Source organism: Pygocentrus nattereri, chromosome 22 (assembly GCF_015220715.1).
Source record: "Pygocentrus nattereri isolate fPygNat1 chromosome 22, fPygNat1.pri, whole genome shotgun sequence".
Taxonomy (NCBI): Eukaryota; Metazoa; Chordata; class Actinopteri; order Characiformes; family Serrasalmidae; genus Pygocentrus; species Pygocentrus nattereri.
In genome coordinates this window covers 11,646,269-11,673,066 of record NC_051232.1, presented here as the reverse complement: position 1 = coordinate 11,673,066, position 26,798 = coordinate 11,646,269, and the positions used below count along the sequence as shown (strand labels likewise).

The 26,798-nt window shown below is 41.3% G+C and overlaps 1 protein-coding gene across 1 annotated transcript; it reads left to right on the top strand.

Annotated features, from left to right (window-relative positions):
• The first annotated feature begins 177 nt into the window (after positions 1 to 177).
• LOC108444362 (putative methyltransferase NSUN7) lies at positions 178 to 26,798 on the top strand. The gene is made up of 11 exons (XM_037532568.1): positions 178 to 431; positions 6,022 to 6,080; positions 6,170 to 6,306; positions 8,116 to 8,268; positions 9,651 to 9,834; positions 13,609 to 13,822; positions 14,903 to 15,046; positions 15,137 to 15,238; positions 16,753 to 16,870; positions 22,104 to 22,206; positions 25,791 to 26,798. Exons 1-11 carry the CDS (start codon positions 281 to 283, stop codon positions 26,796 to 26,798), a joined length of 2,373 nt encoding a protein of 790 aa, XP_037388465.1. The 5' UTR covers positions 178 to 280.

Sequence of the window (26,798 nt, the reverse complement as noted above, 5' to 3'; positions counted from 1 at the left end):
GGAGCCAATACCGTCCAAACTACCCGACATGACAGCACTGAGCTTGCTGGATCAGAACTCGTGCGGTGATGAGAGCGTTTCTCCTGAAGTGGGCACTCCATCTCCCCCAGACAGCCCTGCATTCCCACTGTGCCCTCCGCCTGCTGAAGAAGTGTGCACTCCCTCTCTGAAGGCCATTCCAAAAGCATCCTCAGCAGGGAGCAGGTCTGTGGGTGAGCGAGAAAGAGCCACACTGGGATTTCCTGACTGTGTGTACTCTCACGCAGCCCACATCTTCCAAATGGCCCACGTGGAGAAGCCGCTCGCTCACAGAGTCATCAAGTACGCCCCCACTGCACACACCCATGCTGAGGATGGGGTTCATGGAGACTATTCCAATGCAAAGCAGAATGAGCTGTGGGCATATGAGCTGGCATTCAGTGCACTAAAATGTAAGTAACTAAACCCAGGTAGATTATCCAATCATGCATTCATTTAGAAATAGAATAAAAAGCCTATATGTGTTCTATAGACATTCAAACATTAGGGTCAATATCATCAATAACCTAGTGTGTGTGTGTGTGTGTGTGTGTGTGTGTGTGTGTGTGTGTGTGTGTATACATACATTTAGTACAGAGATCATAAGTAGCCTTTAAATTCAGTGCAGAGATCATAAGTAGCCTATACATTTAGTGCAGAGATCATAAGTAGCCTATACATTTAGTGCAGAGATCATAAGTAGCCTATGCATTTAGTACAGAGATCATAAGTAGCCTTTACATTTAGTACAGAGATCATAAGTAGTCTATAGAGAGAGAGAGAGAAAAGCAGTGATGCTACAAACTTAATAATAAATGTGTCCTGTCTGTCTGTCACTGAAATCTCCCACCAATTTGAAGATTAGAAGTGTTCACAGGTGTCGCCCCGCTTGCTAAGCTTAGCTCTGCACATGAATTATTGGGTGGTGCAGTGTAAGCACAGGGCACTGGAGTGGACTGCATGTGAAATCAGGGGCTGTTACTTTCCAATGCGCATCACAAACTCAGCTGTAAGCTCACTGCTTCGCTTCTGGTCCACCTCATAACAAATCAAGCAACTTTTTCCTCCTGTCCTAGACTTACAAGAAAAAAAGTCCAGTCTGGTTGCTGATATTGTACAACAGGAAGCAGTCAGAATGAGTGTAAAGGCAAGATGCTAACCGGCACCAACCTTTTATTACTAGCATAATTAGCAACACTGGCTTTTGGAGAAGTATTCATATTAAAATATCCCTGACACAATGCACTGACTGAAATTTTACATCTGGAAGAAGAAAAGGAGTGGAAGGCAGAGGTTCTGAGCAATTTCGTGTCAAATCCAAGGAACAAACCTTATTAAAATGCTAAGCTTGCTAACAGGAATGTAAGATATCTTTAACCAGTTAGCATGAGCTCAGCTCATCTCAGCTGGCACTTATTAAGCTTCACGACTTGCGTCATTAGTTATATAAAAATAGTCTTCATTTAGAGCATACATGAAATAGGTTACAGCGACTGTGTGTAAGGAAAGCACACTCTATGCTTCACAAAATAACTCCATCCAAAGAAAAGGACTGGAATGCTAAACAGGCTCAGATCAAATGAAAACTGCTAAGCACTCTAACTTTAACATAATCACTTAGCATTGTTTCATTTAAATAATTTATTTAAATAAAAGTTAAAACTGTAAAATATGCACATGGCAGCCCCATAACAGGCCTTACTATAGATAGACCAGTTAGCAAATCGATCAGCTACGTGGTGTGCTAACAGTGACCTCCACCCTAATACATCAAATACAGTGGAGATCATTTGAGGATTATAGAAACAGAATTCATAAAATGGGTAGTTCTAATCCTAATCCATGGTGGTTGGATAGTGTAGTGGTTAACACCTCTGCCTTCTACACTGTAGACTGAATTAGATTGAACCCTACCTGGCACCCTAAGGTAAGCACCCTACATTATACCAATAAGAGTCCTTGGGCAAGACTCCTAACACCATCTTCGCCTACGTGTAAAGATGATCAAATTGAAAGTTGCTCTGGAAAAGAGCGTCAGCCGAATGCAATAAATGTAAAACCTGATTGGCTGAGCCTCGTTTGAAGCTGTCGTAAAAGACACATGATATATGCTTACCTTTGACAGCCTCACAACAACTGAACTCTGTATAATAAATCAATGGAATAACCTTTGACTCTAGTGCTGCCTACACTGAGCGTACTGATGAAGTACGAACCCATTTATGAATTGAAATATCTTTTAATTGAAATATCACTTCATTCAGTGGACTCAGTGTTCAGTGTTCATACTCAGCGCACTCTTAAGCGAACAGAAAGAATACTTGCAGGTTGTGCTCATCCAGCGAACCATCTTTTCCAACTACGTCCTCCTGGGAGCTGCAAAAGATCTTTAAAAATGAAGACACTGGGCTTTAAAACAGCTTTTTGTCCTACTGTGGTAAAGTTACTCAACCCTTCTGAGTGGCGTACGTCATTATGTTCTGACTGAAAGGTCTCCAAACCTCATAAGAATGCACAATGAAATTACTGTGTAATTTTCAATGGATGCTCTATGTGTAACGGTTGGGAGCGAGCAGGCGGACGAGTGTGCTGAGGTAAGCAACGTTTATTAAGGGCAAATCCAGGGTCGTAGTCAAGCCAGTCCAGGGGCAAACATCCAACACGGAGGGCAGGAGGGACAGACATGACGAAATGAACACTGAATACCATGAGAATACAATACATCCAACGGTTCAGACAATTCAAACAAAGACCAGTAATCAGACAGGGGAAAACACAGGTGGAGACAATCAGGGTGGAATAACCAAAACAAGGGGCCAGACTAGGAAACCAAAACAAATGCACATGGGCTAAACCAAAACAACACGAACACATGGACAGGACTGGGAGGGGCCGATCGTGACACTATGCTAAATGTTGCTAAATGCTAAACTGTATTGTACATTGTTAACTGAGTATGGGTTATGTCGTATGTTTATGTGCATTGAGCTACAATAAAGCTGAACTGCATCTTGTTGCACCGAAGGCAAGTACCACAGTGGTATTTAGCATCAGTTGCATGATGCTGAATACCACTAGTCTCCATAACTCGTATAATTATTTGCAATGTTCAGATTGAGGGGAAGCGTTTGTTTCAAATCTAAATGAAACTCCCTACAGTGACTGTTTAATGTGAATATTTAAATTTTCATTTTTACAAAGTGCCCACCCTAATAAGGACAGAAGCGACTAAGCAGTCTCAGTTTTGTGTCGGATCAAAGTCCCATAGCGGCCTATCTATGCTCTCTCATCCATCCTTCCTTCGCCCCCTCCCTCCCGTTCTCTCTCTTTTCATCTCTCAGCTCTCCCCCCATCTTCCTCTGCATTATTGAACAGCATAAGTCATTTGGGATGCTCCTGCCTAAATCTGCATGTTTCCATGCCCGGGCTTATCACCTCAGCTCCCCTCTCTTCTGCATCCCTCCCTCCCTCCTTTCCTCTCTCTCTCCCTCTCTCTCCTAAATTTGCTTTCTCTAGCATTTCAGCTTGAGGAAGCTTTTTGATGTTTTGCACAGTACACTGAATTCCTATTTGTCTGGTGGCTCCAAATATCAGCTGACTAATATATTCAGATTTTTGAAGGAATAATGTACCTTAGAAGTGCTAATAGATCTATGAGTGAATTACAGGACGTCATGAATATCTAGGTCATAGCTAAGTGGTCCTGACTAGCTTTCATTCCTTTCTGGCCGTGATATTTCCTGTGAAACATGAACATTCCCACAAAGGCTGAAGAGCCATGCAGATGTTGTCTAATGAAATCACTCTAATCACTGATGTAAATGTTGTGATAAATCTAAAGTAAAAATTACAATTCAATTTCAGTTTGAATTGTACAGCGTGGTCTACAGTAAAGCAGCTTCCCAGAAGTGTGGGTCTAGAACACTAATGAGACTGCTGGAGAAGGAAGAAACACAAAGGAGCCAAGACTTTAAAGAAAAACACGTTACGAGCATGAGAATGAGGAACCATGACTCAAAAAACCCTCTCGGAGTGCATGAGGAAAAAATACTGAAAGGGATCAAGACTCAAGAGAAGCTTCAAAGAGCAAAGAACACTGAGAGGAACCGAGGCCCAATCACTTTTCTTATTTTCACCCCTACCCCTTGTTCTTGAGTGCCACTTTGCCCCTTAGAACTGAGTTACAAGGGGTAGTGGTTGAAATCTTCCCCTACAACATGGGACAGCCCTCAAAAAAAGAAGAACCTTACCTCAATATGAGGCTACTAGCAGTGCTCAGCAACCCCACTGCTGGAATTTAGTCAAATTTAGGGAATCATATGCCTTCATATCGCCCACTCCTAATTCTTTGGTGATATAAAGCTGAAGTCGGTTATTCAAAAGCTTCTTGTTCAAATTTTCATGTTCCACCTTAAATAGTGCAGCAGTTGCATTGTGGCGCCTCAGGCATCAGAACTGCTGCACCATTTAGAGCGGAAGAGGAAAGCTAGGAAAACTAGCTAGCTACCGAGACATTAACCCACTACTATTGCTTTTTTAGGCTTGTTATGAAGAAAAGGACCATAATACAATGAAACAACATTAAACGTAGATAATACGATGGTTACTGTTATTTTTTTTCAAAAGAGAAATACATTTGTATTTCTATAGTTGCTCACGCAGCCATCTTGCCAGTTTTTCTTTTTTTCTCATAACACTCCGTTTGGATTGTTCCTCTAAAAAGCCTCCGTTTGAACGACTATGAAGTCCTAACACTTCATGCTACCCCTATATCTCAACAAAAATGAGGACGCACTAACCCCTAGATGTGACTGTGCAAATTGAGGGGCAGGGCTAAGTGGAAGGGGCGAGGGGTAAAATGGGATTGGGCTCAAGACTAAAAAGGAAAACTTCTAAGAGAATGTAGAAGAAACGAGAGGAACCGAGACTAAGAAACACTGAGAAGAATCAAGATTAAAAAGGACAAACTCTCTAATAGCAGACAGTTCTGGTCTGATTTTGGTTTTCATACACAAGCGTTGGTTGATTGCCAGATGTTTAGACATATGGGCTAGAACAGGCCCAGATACCATACAGCTGTGTACAGTTTTGCCTGTGGGCCAAGCCTGGCGTGAATGTTGTGGACCAACATTGCAGTTGAGTCAGATTTGGGCCACATGCATTAGTTCTACGCACTTTACAGTGTGTGGGCCAGATCTGGACCAAGGACCCACCTGTGTACTGGGCCAGAACAAACTTAAAGATCCTCATCCAGATCTTCATTAATGTTGCACAGAGGGGGTTTAGGACACTGTTTGACTTACTGTGAAGTGTGAAAATGAACAAAACTGCAGGCAGCCACCTTAAATAACAGGGTCTTTATCCCTAAACAATCTCAGGAGTAAAAAGTGCTGATCTAGAATCAGTATTTGAGACATTAGTATGGAGGAATCTGATGCAAGATCAGTCCTGCTTTGTGAATTGTCTGCAATGGCTGGTTCATTATTAAAGAGCACAGTAAGTCATCGACTGTCTGTGCAGCTATAATGAAGACCTCGATGCAGCTTGAGTGGACTGAAGGAAGTTTTGGGGATGTATTTTTATAGGAACAATTTGAATTTACTATTTGGGTGACTACTGATTTCTAGTGTTAGCAGTGTTGGCCTAGTACCACCAGTTCTAAATTAAAGGATTCCAAATATTTTGGGCTGGTTAACTACATGTGTCGTAAGTGAAAAACTAGGAAACTGGGTAAAAGCAGCAAGCCAAGGAACCAGCATGATGGAATGCGGCTGTCCAAGTGGACTGTATGGACTGTTACATAGTGAGCTGCATCATGTGAGTCCTGGTCTAAAAACCCCTCTTATCTATAAAAACGTGCAAATACACTTTTGTCTCCTGCACCATTTGTAGGTGAAAATGCTCAAGCGTGTCAAATGCAAATGTCCCCATGGCCTTACAAGTTAACAGGCTGTTGTCTTGCATATTCAGTGGCGGCTAAATTCCGCTCTCATCTTCTCACAGTCCAAGAGCTGCTGGAGGACATGCTGATTAACAGCTGCTTCCACCCATCTCAGCAAATGGTAAGTGTGCCTTTACCTTGACTGCTGTCTGAAATCATCTCTGAATTACACCATGGCCTTCAGGGAATGTTTATGTTCTGCACGTTTAGCCAGATGACCTCATGTCCCTCGTGGTGGTCATGCTATACGACCTCCAGGACAGGAAGTTCCAACCAAGAGAGCCAGTGATTGGAGAAGGGGAAGGGTTTATAGAGGAAGTGAGACGGGTGGAGAACAGCCTTTTCAGGTTTATACAAAAATAATCACGGTATCCTAACCACATCCTGTACGCCAATTTGAAGTCTCGGTCTACTCATTTGCTTGATTTTCTTCTACAACCTAGTTTTTGTGATGTTTTTACTGTGAACTGACAGAGAAAGAACAATGTTGATCTTTGAAATGACTTTTTCTGCTGTTTTCGTCAGTTGGATTTTAGTTTAGCAGTACCAAATGTGGCAAAGGTGATATCAAATCTGCCAAAGTAACAATCTGTTAGCACTCTGTATATGTCAGTTTCTCGCGTTCCTCTTCCTCATAGAAAGCGATGCTCTCCTGCTTCTCCGAGTCCCAGGCAAACCTCCCAGGAAGGGCATTATTTAAGCTTTTCTAAAATGATTAATGGTGCTTGTTATGACGCTTCATTACACTGTTGCTTGTGATGTTGCTTGACACTGCTTCTTACCTGGGTGCTTTACCACCCATTGCAGGATCTGACTATAAGCTATTAACCTAATTTCTGAGAGCGCAGTAGCTAGGGGTCCACCTTAACTGAAGGAATAAAGTGATGCATTAGCTACGCTCGTAGAATTATACTTTACAGACACGTTACCAGTTTGCCAGGTAACTGTAGGTGACAGATTTAATGTTAGTGCTGCTGAACAATCAAATATCAGACACAATATGTCCCCAATCTGCAGGCATAAGAAGAAAGTTCTGAGTTCTCAAACATCAGCTGCACACTTACAAACTATGGTTCTTCAATGGTATTTTGGTAAAAGCAGTGGTTCTATATGGAACCATTTGCATGCTGAAATGTTTTGTCATAATGAAATGATTCCTCAGATTGATGGAGAACCTCGCTGAAAATGTTTTACATAGCACCAAAAAGGCTTCTGCTATTCTTACGATGTCAAGAAACCTTTTTGGTGCTCTACAGACCCCTTTTCAGAAAGGTTTCATATAGAATCATATGCAGCACATTTTCCATCAGGCTGATGAACCCTTTCACCATGCCAAGAACCATTCAAGCATAAATCCTTATAGAACTCATGGTTCTAAAAAGAAACACTGACTTTCCTGAAGAACCTTTGAGGAACCTTTTTTAGGTATGCAAAATGTAATTAGATCTCTATTACACTTTTTACTCACAGTTCAGTGAGTGGTGGAGGTGAGCCAAGTGGTCTCATTTTTTCTAGAACTCTCATTCTTCAAAATAAATCATGTCGGGCTGAACTACTCCAATCCTCCCTGCTGCGTGAGCCAAATCTATCATTTCTGACACACTCAACAGGCAGCAGCTCCGAAGTTTTGGAGCATTTATCTGCTATTAAATTGTATTACGTTACATCTCACTGCTGTCAGAGGAAAACCTTGTATATCCAAAATGGTAACATTACAGGAGAAGGAAAAAACCTAATTTACTTTCAATGTAAGTCAATGGAACCAGAGTTTTTTCCCAACAAGTCATTTTATGCTGTTTCTTTTGCTCCATTCATCATGAAATTTACAGACAATGTAAAGGATAGCAGGTATAGATACGAGTTTTTATACAGACAGCAGAGATATAAAATTTTTACCTATAACATTGGTACATTTTTCTGTTTGCCGCAAATCTTTAGTGTGAAAACCAAATTTGAAACATTTGAAATCCCAATGTTCACATAGTTCATAGTTTCATACTTTCATAGTTTCATAGATTCTTGCATGTCAGAATGTACTGGACTGTCTTGTACTAATGGAAAGTTTTCATATGTTAATAATCAAGTTAAACGCTTTTAATGAAGCTAATTGACAACTTTTTTCTCCCTGTCTGTCTTTCTGTCTGTGTGTGTGTCAGTTTCAGGACTAAGCTTGCAGCTTCGTTGGCTCGATGTAGAATAAAGCAAAACCTGCTATCTATCAATGACATCTTGCCGAAGAGCGTGAGAGAAAAACGCCAGAGAAAACATAAACTGCCACTGTGCGCCTGGGTCAACATACTTAAGACCAGGTCCGCTACCATTTTGCTATATTACCAGGATGGTACAATGTGACAATACACAGGTTTAGCTCCAATGCTGTAGAATGAAACCAAATGTCTGTAAGCAAAGGGCTTCACAAAGTACAGAATGCCCAAAATGTCATATGTAAAGGCAGATAGAATTTGGGATTGCCTGCTGGAAAAGATTCATCAGACCTTGGATTTAGAGGCTGAGGCATCTTCTGCTGTCTTAACCTTTATGGCTCATTCTGACAGATTGATTTAAAGTCACAACTAATTTCGGACTTTTAATGGCTTGACCCTTGGACTAAAATCCTTATGTTTATTTTATTAAAACAAACGATTAAACACTCCAGTTTGTCACTACCAAAACAGTCAGAACGCTACTTTACCAAATGTTTCAGTAGTGACTGATAGTGACAAGTTTACTCATTTTGAGCAGAGCTTAAAAACACTAGCCAGTATATGACTGGCAAACATAGCTTTGAACAGCTGTTCATATAAAATAAAATTAAAAAAACTTTACTTAATTACAGGAAATGTTTTGGTAGTGACCATTCTTAATGTTACACACTGATTTTCAGAGTTTTGGACACTTATATTTCAAAACAATGGGATCTAAGGGTGTATTTAGTTTAATAGATCATAGCATAATTCTTCTATATATCTAAGGTCTGAATACCTAACTGTTATAAAATAACATTAACTTCAGATAATAAACTATTCTGATTCCTGTATTGAAATCTGTAACCATATAGCAACCATATAGTGCTGGTGTGGGTTCAAGAGTTTTTATTGTGTTTACATTTGATTTCATTATGGGAGATTTTTTACTGCAGTTGTTCTGTCGGTTTTATCTCAGCGCAGTCGTGTTTGCAGTGAGGCTTTAATTGTTTTCACAGTATGCGGTCCTCACTCGTCCCCCGTCACCCCTCATTGCTCGCTGATAGCTCAACACAGAGACACAACATTTCACAGCCAGCAGTACCCTAGTTATTCTGAGAACCAGGGGAATAAATATTTTATTTGATTATATCAATTAAGAATAACCTGTCAGGGAGTTGGCCTCTAGGGGGCCTGAGGAAAGCGGTTAAAAGTGCACAAAAATTCTACTTGAGTGCTAACAGCGCTGCCTTGTGGGGAATCTGAATTATTATGGGTAATATTTATTATTGGACATAATAATAATAATAATATCATTCACAAAATGAGCATTGGAATTGAAGTCTTTTACGCAGTCCAACTGTTTCTTTCCAAAAAAATGACAAATTCTCCTCTGAATGGGATCAGTGCTTTCTAGTATAATGACTCAAACAACGTTCCTCACACAGATGCTGGCTGCTCAAAATAGTGTGTGTGTGTGTGTGTGTGCCCAATTTCTGTTTCCTCAGTACGGAGGAAGTGTGTGAGACCCTGAGAGCAGCAGGCTTCATCCAGGTGGACCCTCAAAGTCATCTGGAGGGAAAAGCATTCTGTAAAGACCTGCACTGTCCCGATGTACTGCTGTTTTCCCAGCAGGCTCAACAACAGCTGGATGAGACTTTACTGTTGACAGATCAAGTTCTCATAATACAGGTCAGACTCAAACTTATAAATGCCATACACAAACAACACACACACACACACACACACACACACACACACACACACACACACACACACTACTATTACAAACCTTCATTACAAATTCCCAAAAAGTTCAATAAAAATGGAAATTTTAGGTAATCCTAAATTAAGGAATGAAACATACTTTATACCCCAACATACTTTGGCCCTTAAAATCCCCGTCTTATTATACTAAAGCTTATTATTCAGTAACTACAGGGATTCATTGCAAACTGGTTGAATTATTCTTAGATTACAAAAGTGTGTAATAAGACTTTGGACCTTTTAAACTAAATGTGTGCACATACATTCTGCTGATTGCTACCAAAACCACATACTAAATACACAGAGCAAACGCACTGCAGAAACATTGTGCTGTTCCGGCCATGTCCACTGTTTCTGGTTTAAAACTGACCCTGTCTTTTACCCTGTTATTCAGTGTTCACAGAGCAGGTACTATTTGGGTGGTGGATCATTTGCAGCACTGCAGTAACACTGATGTGGTGATGGTTGTGTGTTAGTGTGTGTTGAGCTGGTCTGAGCGGATCAGACACAGCTGGAGTTTTTAAACACCTCAGTGTCACTGCTGGACTGAGAAAAGTCCACCAACCAAAAATATCCAGCGAACAGCGTCCTGTGGGCAGCGGCCTGTGACCACTGATGAAGGACTAGAGGATGACCAGCACACTTTTAATAAACTGTGCAGCAGCAGATGATCTATCATCTTAAACTTCACATCTAAAAGGTAGACTGACAATGTAGGAATATCTAATAGAGTGGACAGTGAGTGGACACAGTGTTTATAAACTCCAGCAGCACTGCTGAATCTGATCCACTCAGACCAGCACAACACACACTAACACACCACCACATCTGTGTTACTGCAGTGCTGAGAATGATCCACTACCCAAATAGTACCTGCTCTGTGAGGGACCATGGGGGTCCTGACCACTGAAGAACAGGGTAAAAGGGGGCTAACAAAGTATCAGAGAAACAGATGGACTACAGTCTGTAACTGTAGAACTACAATGTGCACCCATATAGTAAGTGGAGCTGATAGATTAGACACTTGTAGAAACAAGGATATGTTAGCATATGAGCTAAATACATTCCCATCTCCTTTTTAGATTTTCACTCTTTAACATGATTTCACCAGAATTCCCGGGCATTAGCTTTGATATAGGTGGGGACACAGTGGCTTCAGCATTCACACTACAAATGAAATGCAGTCCTATGCATTCCTGGCCACCTCGTTGGAGGGTGATTTAGAGCTGGAGAGGTGTGGAAATATGGGCTTTTTAAAAGCTGTGTTCAGCTTGTCCTGCATTTTCTGAGAGGGATGGCTTCTTGTAGCTTGTGATGTCTTGTAGGCTTGTCTACACAGTCACTGGGTCGCTCAGTTTACTGGAAAAGCCCCTTTTGCCTTTGATCTCTCCTGTAAGAGAATTCCTTATCTGATCGTATAGGTTCAGCAGGTTTTCGCTTCTGCCTGTAGGTGGGGAAAAGATAAAACGGGCAGTGATCAGATATTGGACAGCAGCCAAAGTGAAAACTAACTCTGCAAAATATTAAACTGCTTTTTTATATTTTTGTTTTTTTTAATTTTTGACCAACCATATTACAGATTCACAAATGTCAGATATACATACACAGAATCACAAGCGCAAATGCACACACACTATATTGCCAAAAGTATTCACTCACTCAACCAAATCATTGAATTCAGGTGTTCCAATCACTTCCATGGCAACAGGTGTATAAAACCAAGTACTTAGGCCTGCAGCCTGCTTCTATAGACATTTGTGAAAGAATGGGTGGCTCTCAGGAGCTCAGTGAATTCATGGTACCGTGATCAGTCGTGAAATTTCCTCACTACTAAATATTCCACAGTCAACTGTCAATGGTATTATAACAAAGTGAAAGTGATTGGGAACAACAGCAACTCAGCCACGAAGTGGTAGGCCACATAAAATACATTACCAAGCGCAATGCAAAGCGTTGAATGCAGTGGTGTAAAGCGCCGCCCATGGACTCTAGAGCAGTGGAGACGTGTTCTCTGGAGTAATGAATCACACTTCTCCGTCTGGCAATCCGATGGACGAGTCTGGGTTTGGTTTGCCAGGAGAACAGTACTTGTCTAACTGCATTGTGCCAGGTATAAAGTTTGGTGGAGGGGGGGATCATGGTGTGGGGTTGTTCTTCAGGAGTTGGGCTCGGCCCCTTAGTTACAGTGAAAGGAACTCTTAATGCTTCAGCAGACCAAGAGATTTTGGACAATTTCGTGCTCCCAACTTTTTGGGGAACAACTTTTTGGGGATGAGCCCCTTCCTATTCCAACATGACTGCGCACCAGTGCACAAAGCAAGCTCCATAAAGACATGGAAGAGCGAGTTTCATGTAGAAGAACTTGACTGGCCTTCAGAGTCCTGACCTCAACCCGATAGAACACCTTTGGGATGAATTAGAGCGGAGACTGTGAGCCAGGCCTTCTCATCCAACATCAGTGTCTGACCTCACAAATGCGCTTCTGGAAGAATGGTCAAAAACTCCCATAAACACACCTTGTGGAAAGCCTTCCCAGAAGAGCTGAAGCTGTTATAGCTGCAAAGGGTGGGCCAATATCATATTAAACCCTATGGATTAAGAATGGGACGTCACTGAATTTTATATGTGTGTGAAGGCAGAAGAGCGAATACTTTTGGAAATACAGCGTGTATTCATATATGTAATGTGTTTGTGTGCATATATATGAGCATCAGAAGCTCTGTAACTAAATATGTGATCTTTTAAAGCATGACTAAAATTGCATACTTATGATGGAAATTGCTACAAATTTAGACTTAGACAATAATGGAATGTTGCTGTATGAATTGCTATTGGCATCATAAATAGCTAATAAACAGTAATTACTAACAAATATTAATATTTTATTTATTTCACTTAATGCCTTTAAAACAAGAAATAGAACAAGGTCATCATCATTGTGCACAACAAGCACTTTACTTGATTATCTGTTTCAAGCTATAAATGACCATATTTAAGGTAGAGCATGCTAAAAAAACATCAACCCACAATCATTAGCACATCAATTCCCATCGACAGTCTAATGGAAATTTGCATTATGCTAACAGTAGAATTTTTGGACATTTTTATGAATTAAAAACGTTTATTGGATTAAACATTGCTATATTTTAGGAGGGGGTGTGGACAACTGGCACAAAATTTCGTCATGATATTCATATATTATATTCAGTAGACATTAAGGCAATTGTCGCTGAAGTGACCCCGAATGGTTGAAACATCTTCCTGTGATCGGCCCTGTGGCATAGTGGAGTTATAGGATAGGTTAGATCTTTGCTTAATGACTGGAAGCACAAAATAGGGGTTTCTAATGAAGTGGACAGTCAGGGTCAGTCACTTGCATTCCTTTCACATACATTTACGGCATTTGGCTGACGCTCTTATCCAGAGAGACTTACAATTTGATCATTTTACACAGGGAGGCCAAGGCAGTGTTAGGAGTCTTGCCCAAGGACTCTTATTGGTATAGTGTAGGGTGTTTGCCCAGGTGGGGATTGAACCCCAGTCTACAGTGTAGAAGGCAGAGGTGTTAACCACTACACTAACCAACCACTACATACATACACATACATATGTTCATATTTTTTGCCCACAAATGCTGTATGTATTCTTCACTGTTTCCACTGCGTGTGTTGAATGTATGTTTGTATTTGTCTCTTAAAGGCTAAGGTCTGCAGTCTGGCTGTAAGTGCTGTCCGCCCCCTGTTGGCAAAAAATACTGATATTCTGATGGTGGGGTCCTTCTCTGCTCAAACTGTGGCTCATGTAGCGGTCCTTGCTTCTGCCTGTGATGTTCGCGTCCACATCTGTGGGCTTCCTGCTGATCCCGCCCACAGGAAGGGACTACAATCTACATTCTCCACCATTGGCTGCAAAAGTAAGAGGGTATTTCCAGTTCACTCATTATGGCTGTTCTTTTTGGCTGTTATGGCTTTTTTGCTTTTACTCATGTTTTATATCATTTTTCCATTACTAAGATACTGAGAAAAAAAAGACAAAGTATTCCGGCCAGTGAAAAGTTATCAGACCGTAAATTTGTTAAATAGAAATATTTAAAAATTATCATGGCAACCTACAGACAAAAGGAATAATTTAGAAGAACAGAGAAAAACATTGGATAATGATCTCATTTCTTGGCATCAAAGGATGTCAAAATATGGAATTAGCTAATAAAGCATAAGCACATTATCGTACTGGAAGGAGCCTTTAGAAGAGGGGTAAATTAACAATAACAGCACAAAACAATACTCAGATAGGCTGTGAAACTAATAACAATCCTTGACTAGTGTTAAAGGGCCATGACTGATATAAGTGGGCCAAGAAAACATTCCCCACACCCTTTCACCAGTAGCAGCAGCTTGAACAGCTTGAATGGATTCATGATATCAATGGCAAATTTTTAATAAACTGCAAGTCACAGCTTAAATTCAGAAGAAGGCAAACTTGATTTGTCCACTTTCATTGAGCCTGTGCCTACCATAACCTCGGATTCCTGTTTTAGACTGAGAGGAGTGAATTTAGTCTTCTGCTGTTGTAGCCCATCCACCTCAAACAACGCTTTTCTGATCAGCACTGTTGTAAAGTTTGGTTATTAGAGTTATTCTTAGCCTTTCTATCAGCTTGAAGAAATCTGACCATTCTTCTCTCATTTGTAAAGCATTTCTGCACACAAAACTAACACTCACTAGATGTCTCTGCGTAAACTCTAGAAACTGTTGTGTGTTAAAATTCCAGAAGGTCAGCAGTTTCCATAACCACATGAACTGAAACTCATGCTGTGTATCTGCGTAATTATATACATTGTGCTGCTGCCAAATGATTGGCTGACGTGTGTGTGTGTGATTTTGATTTCATGCTTTAGCTTTTAGGTTAAAATACAGTTTAAATCAATCAGCATCAATTTACTGGCAGTTGGAACCCCAAGCCTATCTAATTAGTGTGTTATTTGTGTGCGAAGATGTGCTGTTTCTCTCAGATGAGTTTGCCGAGCTGAATGAATGGGACTCGCGCATTCAGAAGGTTCGGGTCATTCTACTGCTGCCGCCATGTACAGTGTCTGGGCTTAGCAACCCTGTAGAACACATCCTCCATGAGGATGGAGGTACGGGAAACGAGAAAAGCAATATATATGGATGGTTAAGAACTCTACAAAGTGAGTGACTATGAGTTAGAACTGTGTTTTTCTTACCAGACAGGGAACTGCTGCAGGACCTGTCTAAGGGCACCATCTCAGACACCAAACTGGACTCATTGGTTTCTAAACAGATGCAAGACCTTAGTCATGCACTAACATGTAAGACACACGCATTCACTCATGTAAGATGCAAACAAGCACACATTTTACAGCAAAACTATACACACTGGTTGTGATGCAATTTTTTTCAAATCTCGCTCCGTTATACATGCCGTGATAAAAGAGGCAGAATATATATCAAACACATCAGTAAAAGTGCTCACTAAACAAGCTAACTGTGACAGTGTGCAGGATGCTTTCCACTTTGGAAAAGCAAAAGAACAAGAGTTTCTCCACTTCATTCAGGAGCTAAAAACTTCACAAGTGCTTTCACTCACAGCTAAGATCTCAGCTGAGTTTGAGTTGATTTTAGAGATGTAGCTCCACATGAGACAAAAATTCTGTCATCTTGGTTGTCGTCATGCCAACTACAGAGGTAACCATGATTGGTTAGTGAGTTTTTGACACAGGTCAAATTGAGCAAAAATCGAAAACATGGTGAAGAAAATAATGTCACATTTACGCATTTGGCATACAGTCAGTTATTCACACTCACTAATGTCACATTTACAGCCCTCTGAATAAATTGTGTTCGGTGTGTCAAGGCCTTCACTGTGATAGTGCATCTTATCTTACATAACAAAACCTTTCAAGGCCAGTTTTAGATGAGTATTTCATAACATTTCATGACCTGGGACACACTGGACACTGTTCACACCTTTATCTAGCACTGTCCCCTGATGGTCAGATCATCCAAGACAGATGTTAATAGAGGTGTGAACAGTGTGAAATTAGCAATGCGATTTTAAGGGCGAAGAAATACAGATGAATAAAGACACAAGAGAGTCGGAACTGAATGAAGAGAGGAGAGGACGAGCGAAACTTTGTGACATGGGCAATAGCACATTATGTTTAACATTTTACACTAACCGATCACAGTGTGATTATATTTAAGGTTTTCCACAATCCCCCATTAAAAGAATTACTGGCTATGCCACTGATAAATGCAGCAATTATGCAAGCATACTAAAAACACAGTAAAGGCCAGGGCGAAACATTAATCTGGTCTGGTTTAAAAACAGTCAGTGGCGAAATTAAACAAGCCAAAGCAAAAAAAAAAAGAAACCATAGCATATCAAGAACATGTTACTCTTGCTGGTGCGATGGGATCTGGTTACCCCTCATTGCTCACAGCACTTCATGGTTGCCCCAGCGTCATTTTCACTCTGCAATGCAAGAGTGATTTTTCATCGAATACGTTTCACTGTGTGGGGGGGTGTGTATGCATGGGAGACATTCTGAATCATACTTTTACCCCAGAGAAATGATCTTGTCCTATTTTCTCAGGCCATTTTCCACACTGTCTTCTAGAAAAAAAGGGCACAGCTTGTACTTAAACTTTGTAGATAGTAGCTGAGTTTCTCATACTGTATTCATATTTTTATACTCTTTTTAAAGCTATTTTTACACATTCTTTCATTACAGACGTTAACGTGCATCAGTAGTATCCACAGAAGTGTGTGCAGCTATGTTATACTGATATTTTCTTGTCTGCCACATCTCCTGAACTACAGTTCCCAAGGTGCATGCTGTGGTCTACTGCACATGCTCAGTGTTCGCAGAAGAAAACGAGTTGTTGGTAAAGCGAGCACTTGAGAATGCAATCGTCAGGCCAAAGCTACGGCCATTCAGGTACACACACACACACACACACACACACACACACACACACACACTCAAGCACACTGCCTATAGTTAACATGAATGCCACATTCTCCTTCTATACTGGGACGTGTGCGTCATGCACTTATTGGTTAATATTACTTTCCCTGCTCACTGGTGCACAATTGCGTTTGCATGCACTTGAGTAATCAGATAATGGAAGATCTCCAGGTCTACATGAGTCAGGCAGTAATCAGATTTCTGATTTGCAACCAGCCAGTAAATTTAAAGTAATAAAACTCAAACATCATGCTATGGCTTCTGTTTTTTTGAACAATGAGTCATTTTTGCGAAATAAGCGAACATACATCATCTATTAGATAACATATTATTTATAATAAGATTTAAATCCTTTATTTTGTCAAGCATGTATTTGGTTTCAGTCTCACTCCAGAAGTGTTTTGTTGCCGTCTTGCGGGTGCTGTGTTAAACGGCTGCTTATTTCCGGGAGTGCAGTCTGTTTTTGAACATCTGTAGACTGAAACGAAGGAAAGAAATCAGAATAAGGACACACGTGTTGAGAAATCAGATCGCTGAGCTAAAACCCAGCTCTTTATTGGACTGCATAATTGGATTTCTGGGACTTAGTCTAATCTAAGACAGTGGACTTTGCTGTTTACACGAACACTTGAATAATCAGGTAACTGCAGAAATCTGATTATGGCTGGATTACTAAGTGCACTGCTAAGTCAAGTGAAAGCAGCAAGCAATCTTTTCAAACCATTAATGTAACATCACTGGATAGCTCAACATGCTTGGAGGAGAAAGCCTAATGCCAAGTCTAGTAAGCCTGTGTTGACTAGCACTATGCTGAGTGATGCGAGAGAGAGGGTGGGCCATTCTGTCCCCCAACCTGAAGTGAGTAAGTGATAAATGATGTAAGGTAAGTGATGCTTTCTAGGACTCCAGGCCACAAATGGCTGAGGCATCACCAGGGAGTGAACTTGCAATCTCGCTTCAAAAACTGGACTCCTTGGAAGCCTGAAAACAATATTTTTGTCCTTGAAAATGGTATAATGACCTGTGCTTAGGACCATGACCATGAGTCTGAACTAGTCAGATGTACACAGTTTTCCATACCGAGCTTTTTTTATGGCAGGAAAATAAAGCATTTGAAATTATTCCAGAATGTAAGGTCACCATGGGAAAAGGCCTCTGACCTTTTTTTTTCTCTAACTTAAATAAATTAAAGAGATGGACGAAGATCATGAGAAATTTTGACTGGTGCTATCATGATATAATTTGCGCTGCTGCATGCTGCCAGCAGTTGAGCAGAATTTTCAGCATTAACATAAGCACATTAGCTTACTCTGCTCTTTCTGCTGGGCAGCATGGTGCCTCAGTGGGTGGTCTGGGTTCGATTCCCTGGCTGAGTGACCAGAGACCTTTCGTTGTGTTTGCATGTTCTCCACGTGTCTGTATGAGTTTCCTCCAGATGCTCTGGTTTTCTCCCACAGTCCAATGCAGTCACGCATTGGATATGTTAAATTGCCCCTAGGTGTGAGTGTGTGAGTGAATGTGTCTGTTTGTCTGTCTGCCCTGTGATGGACTGGTGACCTGTCCAGGGCGTATCCTGCCTTCCACCCAATGACTGTTGGATAGGCTCCAGCTCCCTCCCGTGACCCAGAAGGATAAATGGCTTAGAAGATGTTTGTTTGTGTGTGTGTGTGTGTGTGTGTGTGTGTGTGTGTGTGTGTGTGTGTGTGTGTGTGTGTGTTTGTGTGTGTGCGCTGTTTCTCATGACTACAGGAAGCTGAGCTGTGCTAGTTTCTAGGTCACTCAGGTAGTAGTTGTTTGTGGTGGTAAAGAAATATTACTGCATAATGATGGAAAAGCGACAAGAAAATTGCAACCTTTGCTCTGGATGTCTCTGGTTAAATAGGCTTTTCCCACCTTGGTATGCAGTTGTTATTAGTAACAGCAGTTAGTGTGAGGTAAGCAGTTGTGTGTTAAGTTTAACATCAATTTTCTACTTCTGTATGGTAATGGGTAGGTGCTTCTCTAATGATTTTCCTCAGGAAATACATAATGTACATAATGAAATACATAATGTTTCAATCTTCCACCAAAATGAAAGTCTGAGAGTCAGAAACTGACGGGCCGCAAACCTCTGTAAAATTTTTAATCAAGGGCCAGTTTGATTTTCTGTAAATGTGTTAAAAATCATGCTGACCAGAGCTTCTTCAACTGGTGCAACACATTGACTATACACTGATAACCACAGCATTGAAACCACCTTCTTGTAACCACCATATTTGTCTATTTTATCAACTCCACTTAATTAGTTACTTCATAGCACGTCATAGTTGTACAATTACAGGCTGTAGTCCATCTGTTTCTCTGATACTTTGTTAGCCTCCTTTTACCCTGTTCTTCAATGGTCAGGACCCCCACAGAGCAGGTACCATTTGGGTGGTGGATCATTCTCAGCAATGAAGTGCCACTGAAGTGTTGCACTGGTCTGAGTGGATCAGACTCAGTAGTGCTGCTTTAAACACTGCATCCACTCTCTGTCCACTCTATTAGACACTCCTATCTTGTTGGTGCACCTTGTAGTCAGACATGATAGCTCATCTATTGCTACACAGCTTGTGTTGGTCGTTCTCTAGTCCTTCATCGGAGGTCACAGGACACTGTCGGCTGGATATTTTTGGTTCTCAGCCCAGCAGTGACACTGAGGGGTTTCCAGCAGCACCGCTGTGTCTGATCCACTCAAACCAGCACAACACACCACCATCATGTCAGTAACTGCAGTGCTGAGAATGATCCACCACCCAAATAATACCTGCTCTGTGGTGGTCCTGTGAGGTCTTTATGGTGACCATTTTTTCGTCCTCTTCTTCCAGACTTTATGTGAATGTTCCACTGCATGTAAATTGTCTTTGTTTGAAAAATGGATACTGGGCTTGAATAGATCTTTCCCCTAATTTTGATTGAAGCTTACTTTTTAGTTTTGCATTGGAGCTACATGGCTAATATAGTTAAGGAAGTTTATATCTCACCAATTTGCATCATGCCTAAATCACACAGCTGCTTTAGTGACAACTTGGTCATAGGTAATAATCTCAAATAGACCTGCCTATCTCAACCAGACTATTCCTCTAACCTTCTCTGTCGAAGCTTACACACACGGGTTGGGAACGAAACCCTCCCGTCACACTCCACTACTTCCAATGATTGAAAAGTGTCAGTAACCATGGCAACAACCAGTCCTGTAATCCAGTAAATAATATGTTGCAGTTCTTCAAAAGATCTGTATTAACCAAGAGCCTTTAACACCCAATACTGCAATTACCAACCTATTTCATACACACACACGCACACGCACACACACACACACACACACACACACACACACACACACACACACACACACACAAATAAATAGATCCACCATGGAGAAGTGCAGATGTGATGATGAAGCCAACATTTGATCTATGCTTCTTACGACAGTTACTTACAGTTTCCACAAATAATGGACCAAAAGAGTCCATTCCAAGTCTCGGCCTTTTGAGGTTTGCATATCTTAAAAAAAGCAAGTGTGCAGGATCTGTTTGTCATTATTGAGCGCATATGCAGGCTGGCTTGGCTAGATTTATGCTGGCTGTGTAATTCATGATTTTGTATGGCAGGCTGTTCTCCATTCTGTCCTCTCCATTATCTCTTTAAAGGAAAACTCCAGCATTTTACAGCCCAATCTATGTCTGTAGCACTCAGCCCACTACCACGGGCATCATTGTGCACATATATCATGTATGTAGAAAAGAACTGTAAACTCAAAACACATATCTCCTTTTTACAGCAGCCAATACATTTTCCACTGATTTTAGAGATGCCTCAGTTCTTTAATAACGTTGATGGGGTATATTTTGAAATAAAATGTGTATGATTTATAATTCTGGAAGAATTCTGGAAGAGAACTGTATTTTTGCCTTTGTGGCTGAGTAAGTAAGTCAAAGTATTTAAAGCCAGGAGTAAAGGAGTGGGCCATCTTTTGGTGGAATCACATGGATGCCTTCAGCGCACCATGTGATCCTCCAGTGGTTGGTATGAGGTATGAGTGTTGGTATGCCAACTCCAGGTAAGGGGAATCGACTTTCCCCAGGTGGAGGAGTTTCAGTATCTCGGGGTCTTGTTCATGAGTGATGTGAAGAGGGATCGTGAGATAGTGACAGGCGGCAGCAGTAATGTGGTCACTGTACCGGACTGTAGTGGTGAAGAGGGAGCTGAGCAATAAGACAAAGGCATACATCCCGACTCTCACCTATGGTCATGAGCTGTGGGTAATGACCGGAAGAATGACATTGTGAATACAAGCAGTGGAAATGAGCTTTCTTCATAGGGTGGCGGGCTACACTCTATTTGATAGAGTCAGGAGCTTGGCTATCTGGGAGTAGAGCCGCTACTCCTTTGCATGGAGAGGAGCCAGCTGAGGTGGTTCGGGCATCTGATCCGGATGCCCCCTGGATGCCCCCCGGTGGGTGTGTACCAGGCACGGCCTACCTGGACAAGACCCCGGGGTCATCCTAGGACACGCTGGAGGGATTATATCTCCAAGTTGGCCTTGGGAGTCCCCAAAAATGAGCTGGAGGAAGTTGCAGGGGACAGGTCGTCTGGGATTCTCTTGCACATTTTCAAAATTCGCTAAAAACTAGTAGGTAGAAAAAAAACGAATAATACCAGAAAACTTTAAAGAAAGCTGAAGTAACTGGAACTGCCTTTTTGCTGTGCCACTCCATTACTCTAAAACCTTTGTTACTATTATCTAGATAACAATGAATAAGAACAGCTTTAATACAAGCTCTCATTCTCACACTAGTGCTGTTAGAAAGTAAGGACTGCACTTCAGCCACTGCCCATTCGCTTCTAGGTTATATTTTGAGTAAACAGATTTTCTGTTCTTTTCTAAATACAGAGTAAATGTGTTGGACATATTGTCTGTGGTAACTTAACATAGACTACGGATTTGGCAGATGTACTCTGAACTTCCGTCGGACCACCTACTGCCATTCATTAGCCTGCCTCCTTTCCCTTTCTCTCTGTGGGCTATACGGAAATCACTAGGCCAACAATTCTCAATCCTAGACAAAATCAAAATCCAACTGTTGTAAAATGTAAATGTACTCTGTAAGCCTGTGTGTTTCTTGTTGTGGTTCAAGAACAGGAACAAAGCTCTAGTACTGAGTGTATTCTGATCCTTTAGGATAGTGTCTACAGGATGGAGGGAGGAGGCAGAGGAGAAGTTCTTCAGACTGGAGGAGTCGGACTCCACTGACGCCTGCTTCATCTGTGTGCTGAGGCGAGATGTACGTGTTTGTGAATGTGTTTGTCTAAGGCTCAGTTCACACTTGGTACTGACATCCATCTTGAGTGATCTGATAATGACTGGGCAGCGAGATGCAAAGCTCTTTATTAACGGCCATTTCCAGGGTCTACACTGAACACATAGGCCAGAAACACACTTCACGCAGAATATAAAGGGTTCAAGCTACGCAAACACAGGTTTGCGCATTGCTGCATTCTAAAATGTGTCACGATGCAATTCATAGCACATTCTGAGTGTTGCAGCAAGGGGTGCAAGCCTAGCCAAGCTGTCTCGTACTGCCAGCGAGCTTTCTGCTGATTGTCATGGCAGAGCAGCATCTCCCACTCAACTGGTTTACTTCTATAACATATATCTTACATATCAACTGCTCTTGATTACATAGATACAGTACATTTATGGCATTTGGCTGACGCTCTTATCCAGGGTGACTTACAATTTGATTGCTTTACACAGGTAGGTGAAGGCAGTGTTAGGAGTCTTGCCCAAGGACTATTATTGGTATAGTGTAGGGAGGTTACCCAGGCGGGGTGTTACCCACTACACTAACCAACCACAATAGAACCAGCACACAACTACTGTTGATATGTTTTGTTGTTATGGCTTCCGTTATGCTCACATTCTGGTACTGAGTATGTTTCTGGCCTTATGACTTTGTGACTGGCGGAAAAGGTGCTGTGCACATTCGCTATGTTAGTCTTGTTTAGATCACATGGACTGTTAAGCAACTTGTGTGTGTTGTTATGCTGCAGTTAATTAAGGTGGTCGTTCATTGCTGTCCGGGATGCATCAGTACGCTTTAGTCTGTACATTACAGACTAAAAGAAAAGAAAAATCCGGGTCCGAGCCCCCAAGAGCAAGCCAGTGGCCACAGTGGCAAGGAAAAACTCCTAGAAGAGGAAGAAACCTTGAGAGGAACCAAGACTCAGGAGGGGAACCCATCCTCCTCTGGTCGACACTAGATAGCAAACATTGTTACTATGAAGTATTATAGTAAAAAGTGGGGAAAAAAAGAGAAAGCAGTGGCTAATTTGATTAGTTTATGATTATGCAGCAGCAGCAACAGTGGTGGTCAAGCCGATGGCTGGTGAGCAGTGGCACCCGATCAGGGCAGAAGGGCCAACAGCATCAGACGCACAGGGTGGGCAGCTGTTTCAGTAGTAACAATTTTAGCTAATTTTGAGCAGAATTAAAAAACTCTAGCCAGTACACGACTAACAAACACAGCTTTTAACATTTTACACACAGACTCATAACATTTTTCAATAACACAATCACAAATAATTAAAATTAAAATAATTATAGAAAATGTGTTTCGGTCGTGACGGTTCTCAATGTTCCACATTTTGGGACACATTTTCCTCAATACAGTGGGATCTAACTGCTCACCATGTGGCCATGGGGGACAGGGGATCTAGCCTCTAAAATGCAGGAGTGTCACTAAAATAAGGCTCTGCCTCTAAACTTAAAGTCTTTGTTTTGTTAGTGACATGAAAACGTGGGACAGCATTTCTGATTACAGGTTTTTTTTTAAGTACATTATTTTTAATTATATTAATATTTTAATTCATTTCTTAAACATTATGCTCATGATAGATCTAAATACTTCAGCTTTACTTTAAAATAAATTTTAAAAAATCTTTACACAATAAAAAAAAAAGTAAAACAAAAAATACAATAAAAAAGGTTAGTGTTTGGGAAGTCACCTCCAAAGAAAGTACTCTATAAATGATGGTTTAGTATATATTTAACTTATTTTTATCTCTAGTAATGCCTTGGGTATATGAGATCCTTACATCTAGGGCATCTTTAGTTCTGTATTGGACTATAGAATATCTGGCCACCTCAGATGTAGCCCTTGCTGTCCTAAATTCTGGGAGTGCTGCGCTGCCTCTCTATAAATAATAAATTCTGTTGTCTGACCAGATCAGAATCTACACACACACAAACCAAAAATAACCATCATACCACCTACAAGTTGCCAGGCACATGAGGTTGTGCATGAGTCTACTATTCTGTGTAACCAAATTCACAATAAGACTGTATGTGTACCAGTTTGTGGCTCTGAATCAGGGATTAGAAATGGTAGAGAACAAAACTGAAAACTGAGAAAAGCATCTTAGACATGCTGTAGGACAAACAGAAATGTAAGGTACATTTTTAAAATGTCTTTAAATGATATCTAGCTATTTTATACCAGTTAATTTCCGAAGAATCAAGGAACAAGTAAAAAAACAATGCTTTCATCCTTGCTGCACTGTTAACCCCCAAACGAAATACACGGGTTAACAGCATTCTTCTAAGACTGCTATACAAACCTGTAATAACAACAGCAGCACCAAATCAGTCACTATCGTATTTGTTCCATAAAAGTTCTAAGTACTGTGAGCTGCTATAAGGGAGGGTCTCTAAACTAACTGAGCCAAACAATAGACATATGCTTGCTAGGTTGACGGTCCCTTGCTTTTTTGTTTTGTTCAAGCTGCTTGTGCAGGAAAAAGTGCATCAAACTTGTGACTGGTAACAATGAAGCTTATGCAAGACTTACCCAAGTTTAGGAACATCCCATTTACATCGATCATTAAAAGGACATCGGAAAGTAGTACTGGATATTGTACATGGATACTGTGTGCTCACAAGAGTAAGATTAACCTAATCAGATGTAGGTTCCCGAAATCTCGGCTTTAACCCGAACACTATAAAATGTTTTCAACCAGTTTCTGTCCAGGAGTAATTTTCATTCTGGAATTTGAAAGTTACTTTGTTTCTGTTTTGATTACATTCTAGAAAAATGCTGTCAGTTTTCGGTCCTGTAAACTGTAAATATTTGACTTGGGCCTTCAACTCAGACCATAAGTGTCGAAACTCAGTGAGGAAAAAACTCAATTCTATGATAAAACGAATTTCTGTTAGTGGCCCATTCTAGTGTTGTGTTAGTGCACAACAGCCATTCGCATGAACAGTTTTGATCTGAAGTTTCTAAAAGACATTCTATGGTTTACTTGAAGCTTGTGACAGCCATATGTATCTTACCTTGTAGCAGGTTCACAGTGAATCTTTCAGTAGTGAGCTCTGTTATAGACCTGCTAGCAACTGACTGATTAGGCTCCCGTTCGTATTCACAGTCTGTGACACTTCTAGAACTTCCAGAAGCCCTAGAGTGAAGTCTTTTCCTCCAAAAATTGGTTCCACCCATTGGAAATGTTGTACTAATGCTTCGTACTCATGCTGATAGTTAATCTAATGCGTTAGGCCTTCGCTTTAGCCCATGAAATATTAACTCATGGGAGAGCTACATGGCTGTACCGACCTAGATTCCATGGAGAAAAACAATTCTTGATTAGCCAATTTTGCACTTTGCATTTAAAAATTGTACTCTTTTAAGCGCAAACATGATTTTATTGAGAAAAAAAAAGTAACAATATGGATTTTTTTAGTTCCTATGAATCATCAGGCTTTCTCTGAAGGCCTAGAAGGGTCTGAGAGTTTCCCTCTGCTGTTAAACTTTTCTTAACTCCATTAATTACAAATTAATCACAGGTGCTCTGTATGTTTATGCTCTAACAGCAGGAACCAGCAGAACCAGAAACCGTGCAGGACATACTGGTGCGTGCAGCAGCCAAAGGGCTACTAGGCAACCTGATAGCCCCTCAACCTTCTGACCAAGTCAAGCAAAAAAAGAGACAAAGAGAGAAAGGAGCAGCAGCGCCTCTTCCTCCCCTCTACCCCCTTCCACCTGCCATTGCAGACACCACCGGACTCCTAAATGACCTCAGTGTCCCTGATAGAGTGTATGAACAGTTGCCCATGGCTACTGCTGTCCACATCAGAACTGGCAGCATGTATTTTACTAACTTAACAGGTGATGAGTCCGGCGACTCATGTCGCTCTTTCACTATTCCGAATGAAGTTTCTACAACTCTTACTCAAGCTTCTACTGCTCTAACTCAGCTTAGTGCTGAACCAGACAACTCTGCAACAAATGAAGCCGTTAGTAAGCAAACAAAAGGTCACAGGCGTCAATCTAAATCTCGGAGAACAAAACAAACGCAAGGAAGACAGAACAAATCTAAATCTCGCGGTCGTGCAACAAAGGCACACAGATCACAGCAATCACGCAAGAGACGACTGACACACAGACAGGCCCGTGTAAGAGCACAGACTCTCGCACCACTGGCTACTACCGACCACCCACTAACACCGGCACCACCTCCTGGCAAAAGACCAGCTGCTCTGAAGTCCTGGTCGTCACTAAAAGAGCCCCAAAAGCTGCACAACAGAAGAAAACCTCAGCAGGAAACTTTGCAGGAAGTGCTTGGCCCCCAACCAGCAGCAATGGACCTGAATGGGGTGATTAAACTACAGCAGGAAGTGGCCAGATCAATGCGAGTGGTACTACCTCCCATCTCTGCGAGCGGCTGCACAGTCCTTTCCTCCAATTTATCCTCCCATCTTCTGCAGTCCTCTACCGGCTCCTCGTCTACTGGTTCCTATCTCTCCAGTGGGCTCTCGCTGCCCACCAGCCGTTCTGAGAGTCGAGACTCTGTAAGGTCAGGTGTGACAGCTTGGCGCTGA

Excerpts from the sequence above, each read along its gene's own strand:
- LOC108444362 (XM_037532568.1), top strand. The coding sequence starts at position 281 with ATGGCCCACGTGGAGAAGCCGCTCGCTCACAGAGTCATCAAGTACGCC. Across the intron at positions 6,307-8,115 it reads GTGGAGAACAGCCTTTTCAG|TTTCAGGACTAAGCTTGCAG; the intron begins GTTTATACAAAA and ends TGTGTGTGTCAG. Across the intron at positions 16,871-22,103 it reads CCAAAGCTACGGCCATTCAG|GATAGTGTCTACAGGATGGA; the intron begins GTACACACACAC and ends CTGATCCTTTAG.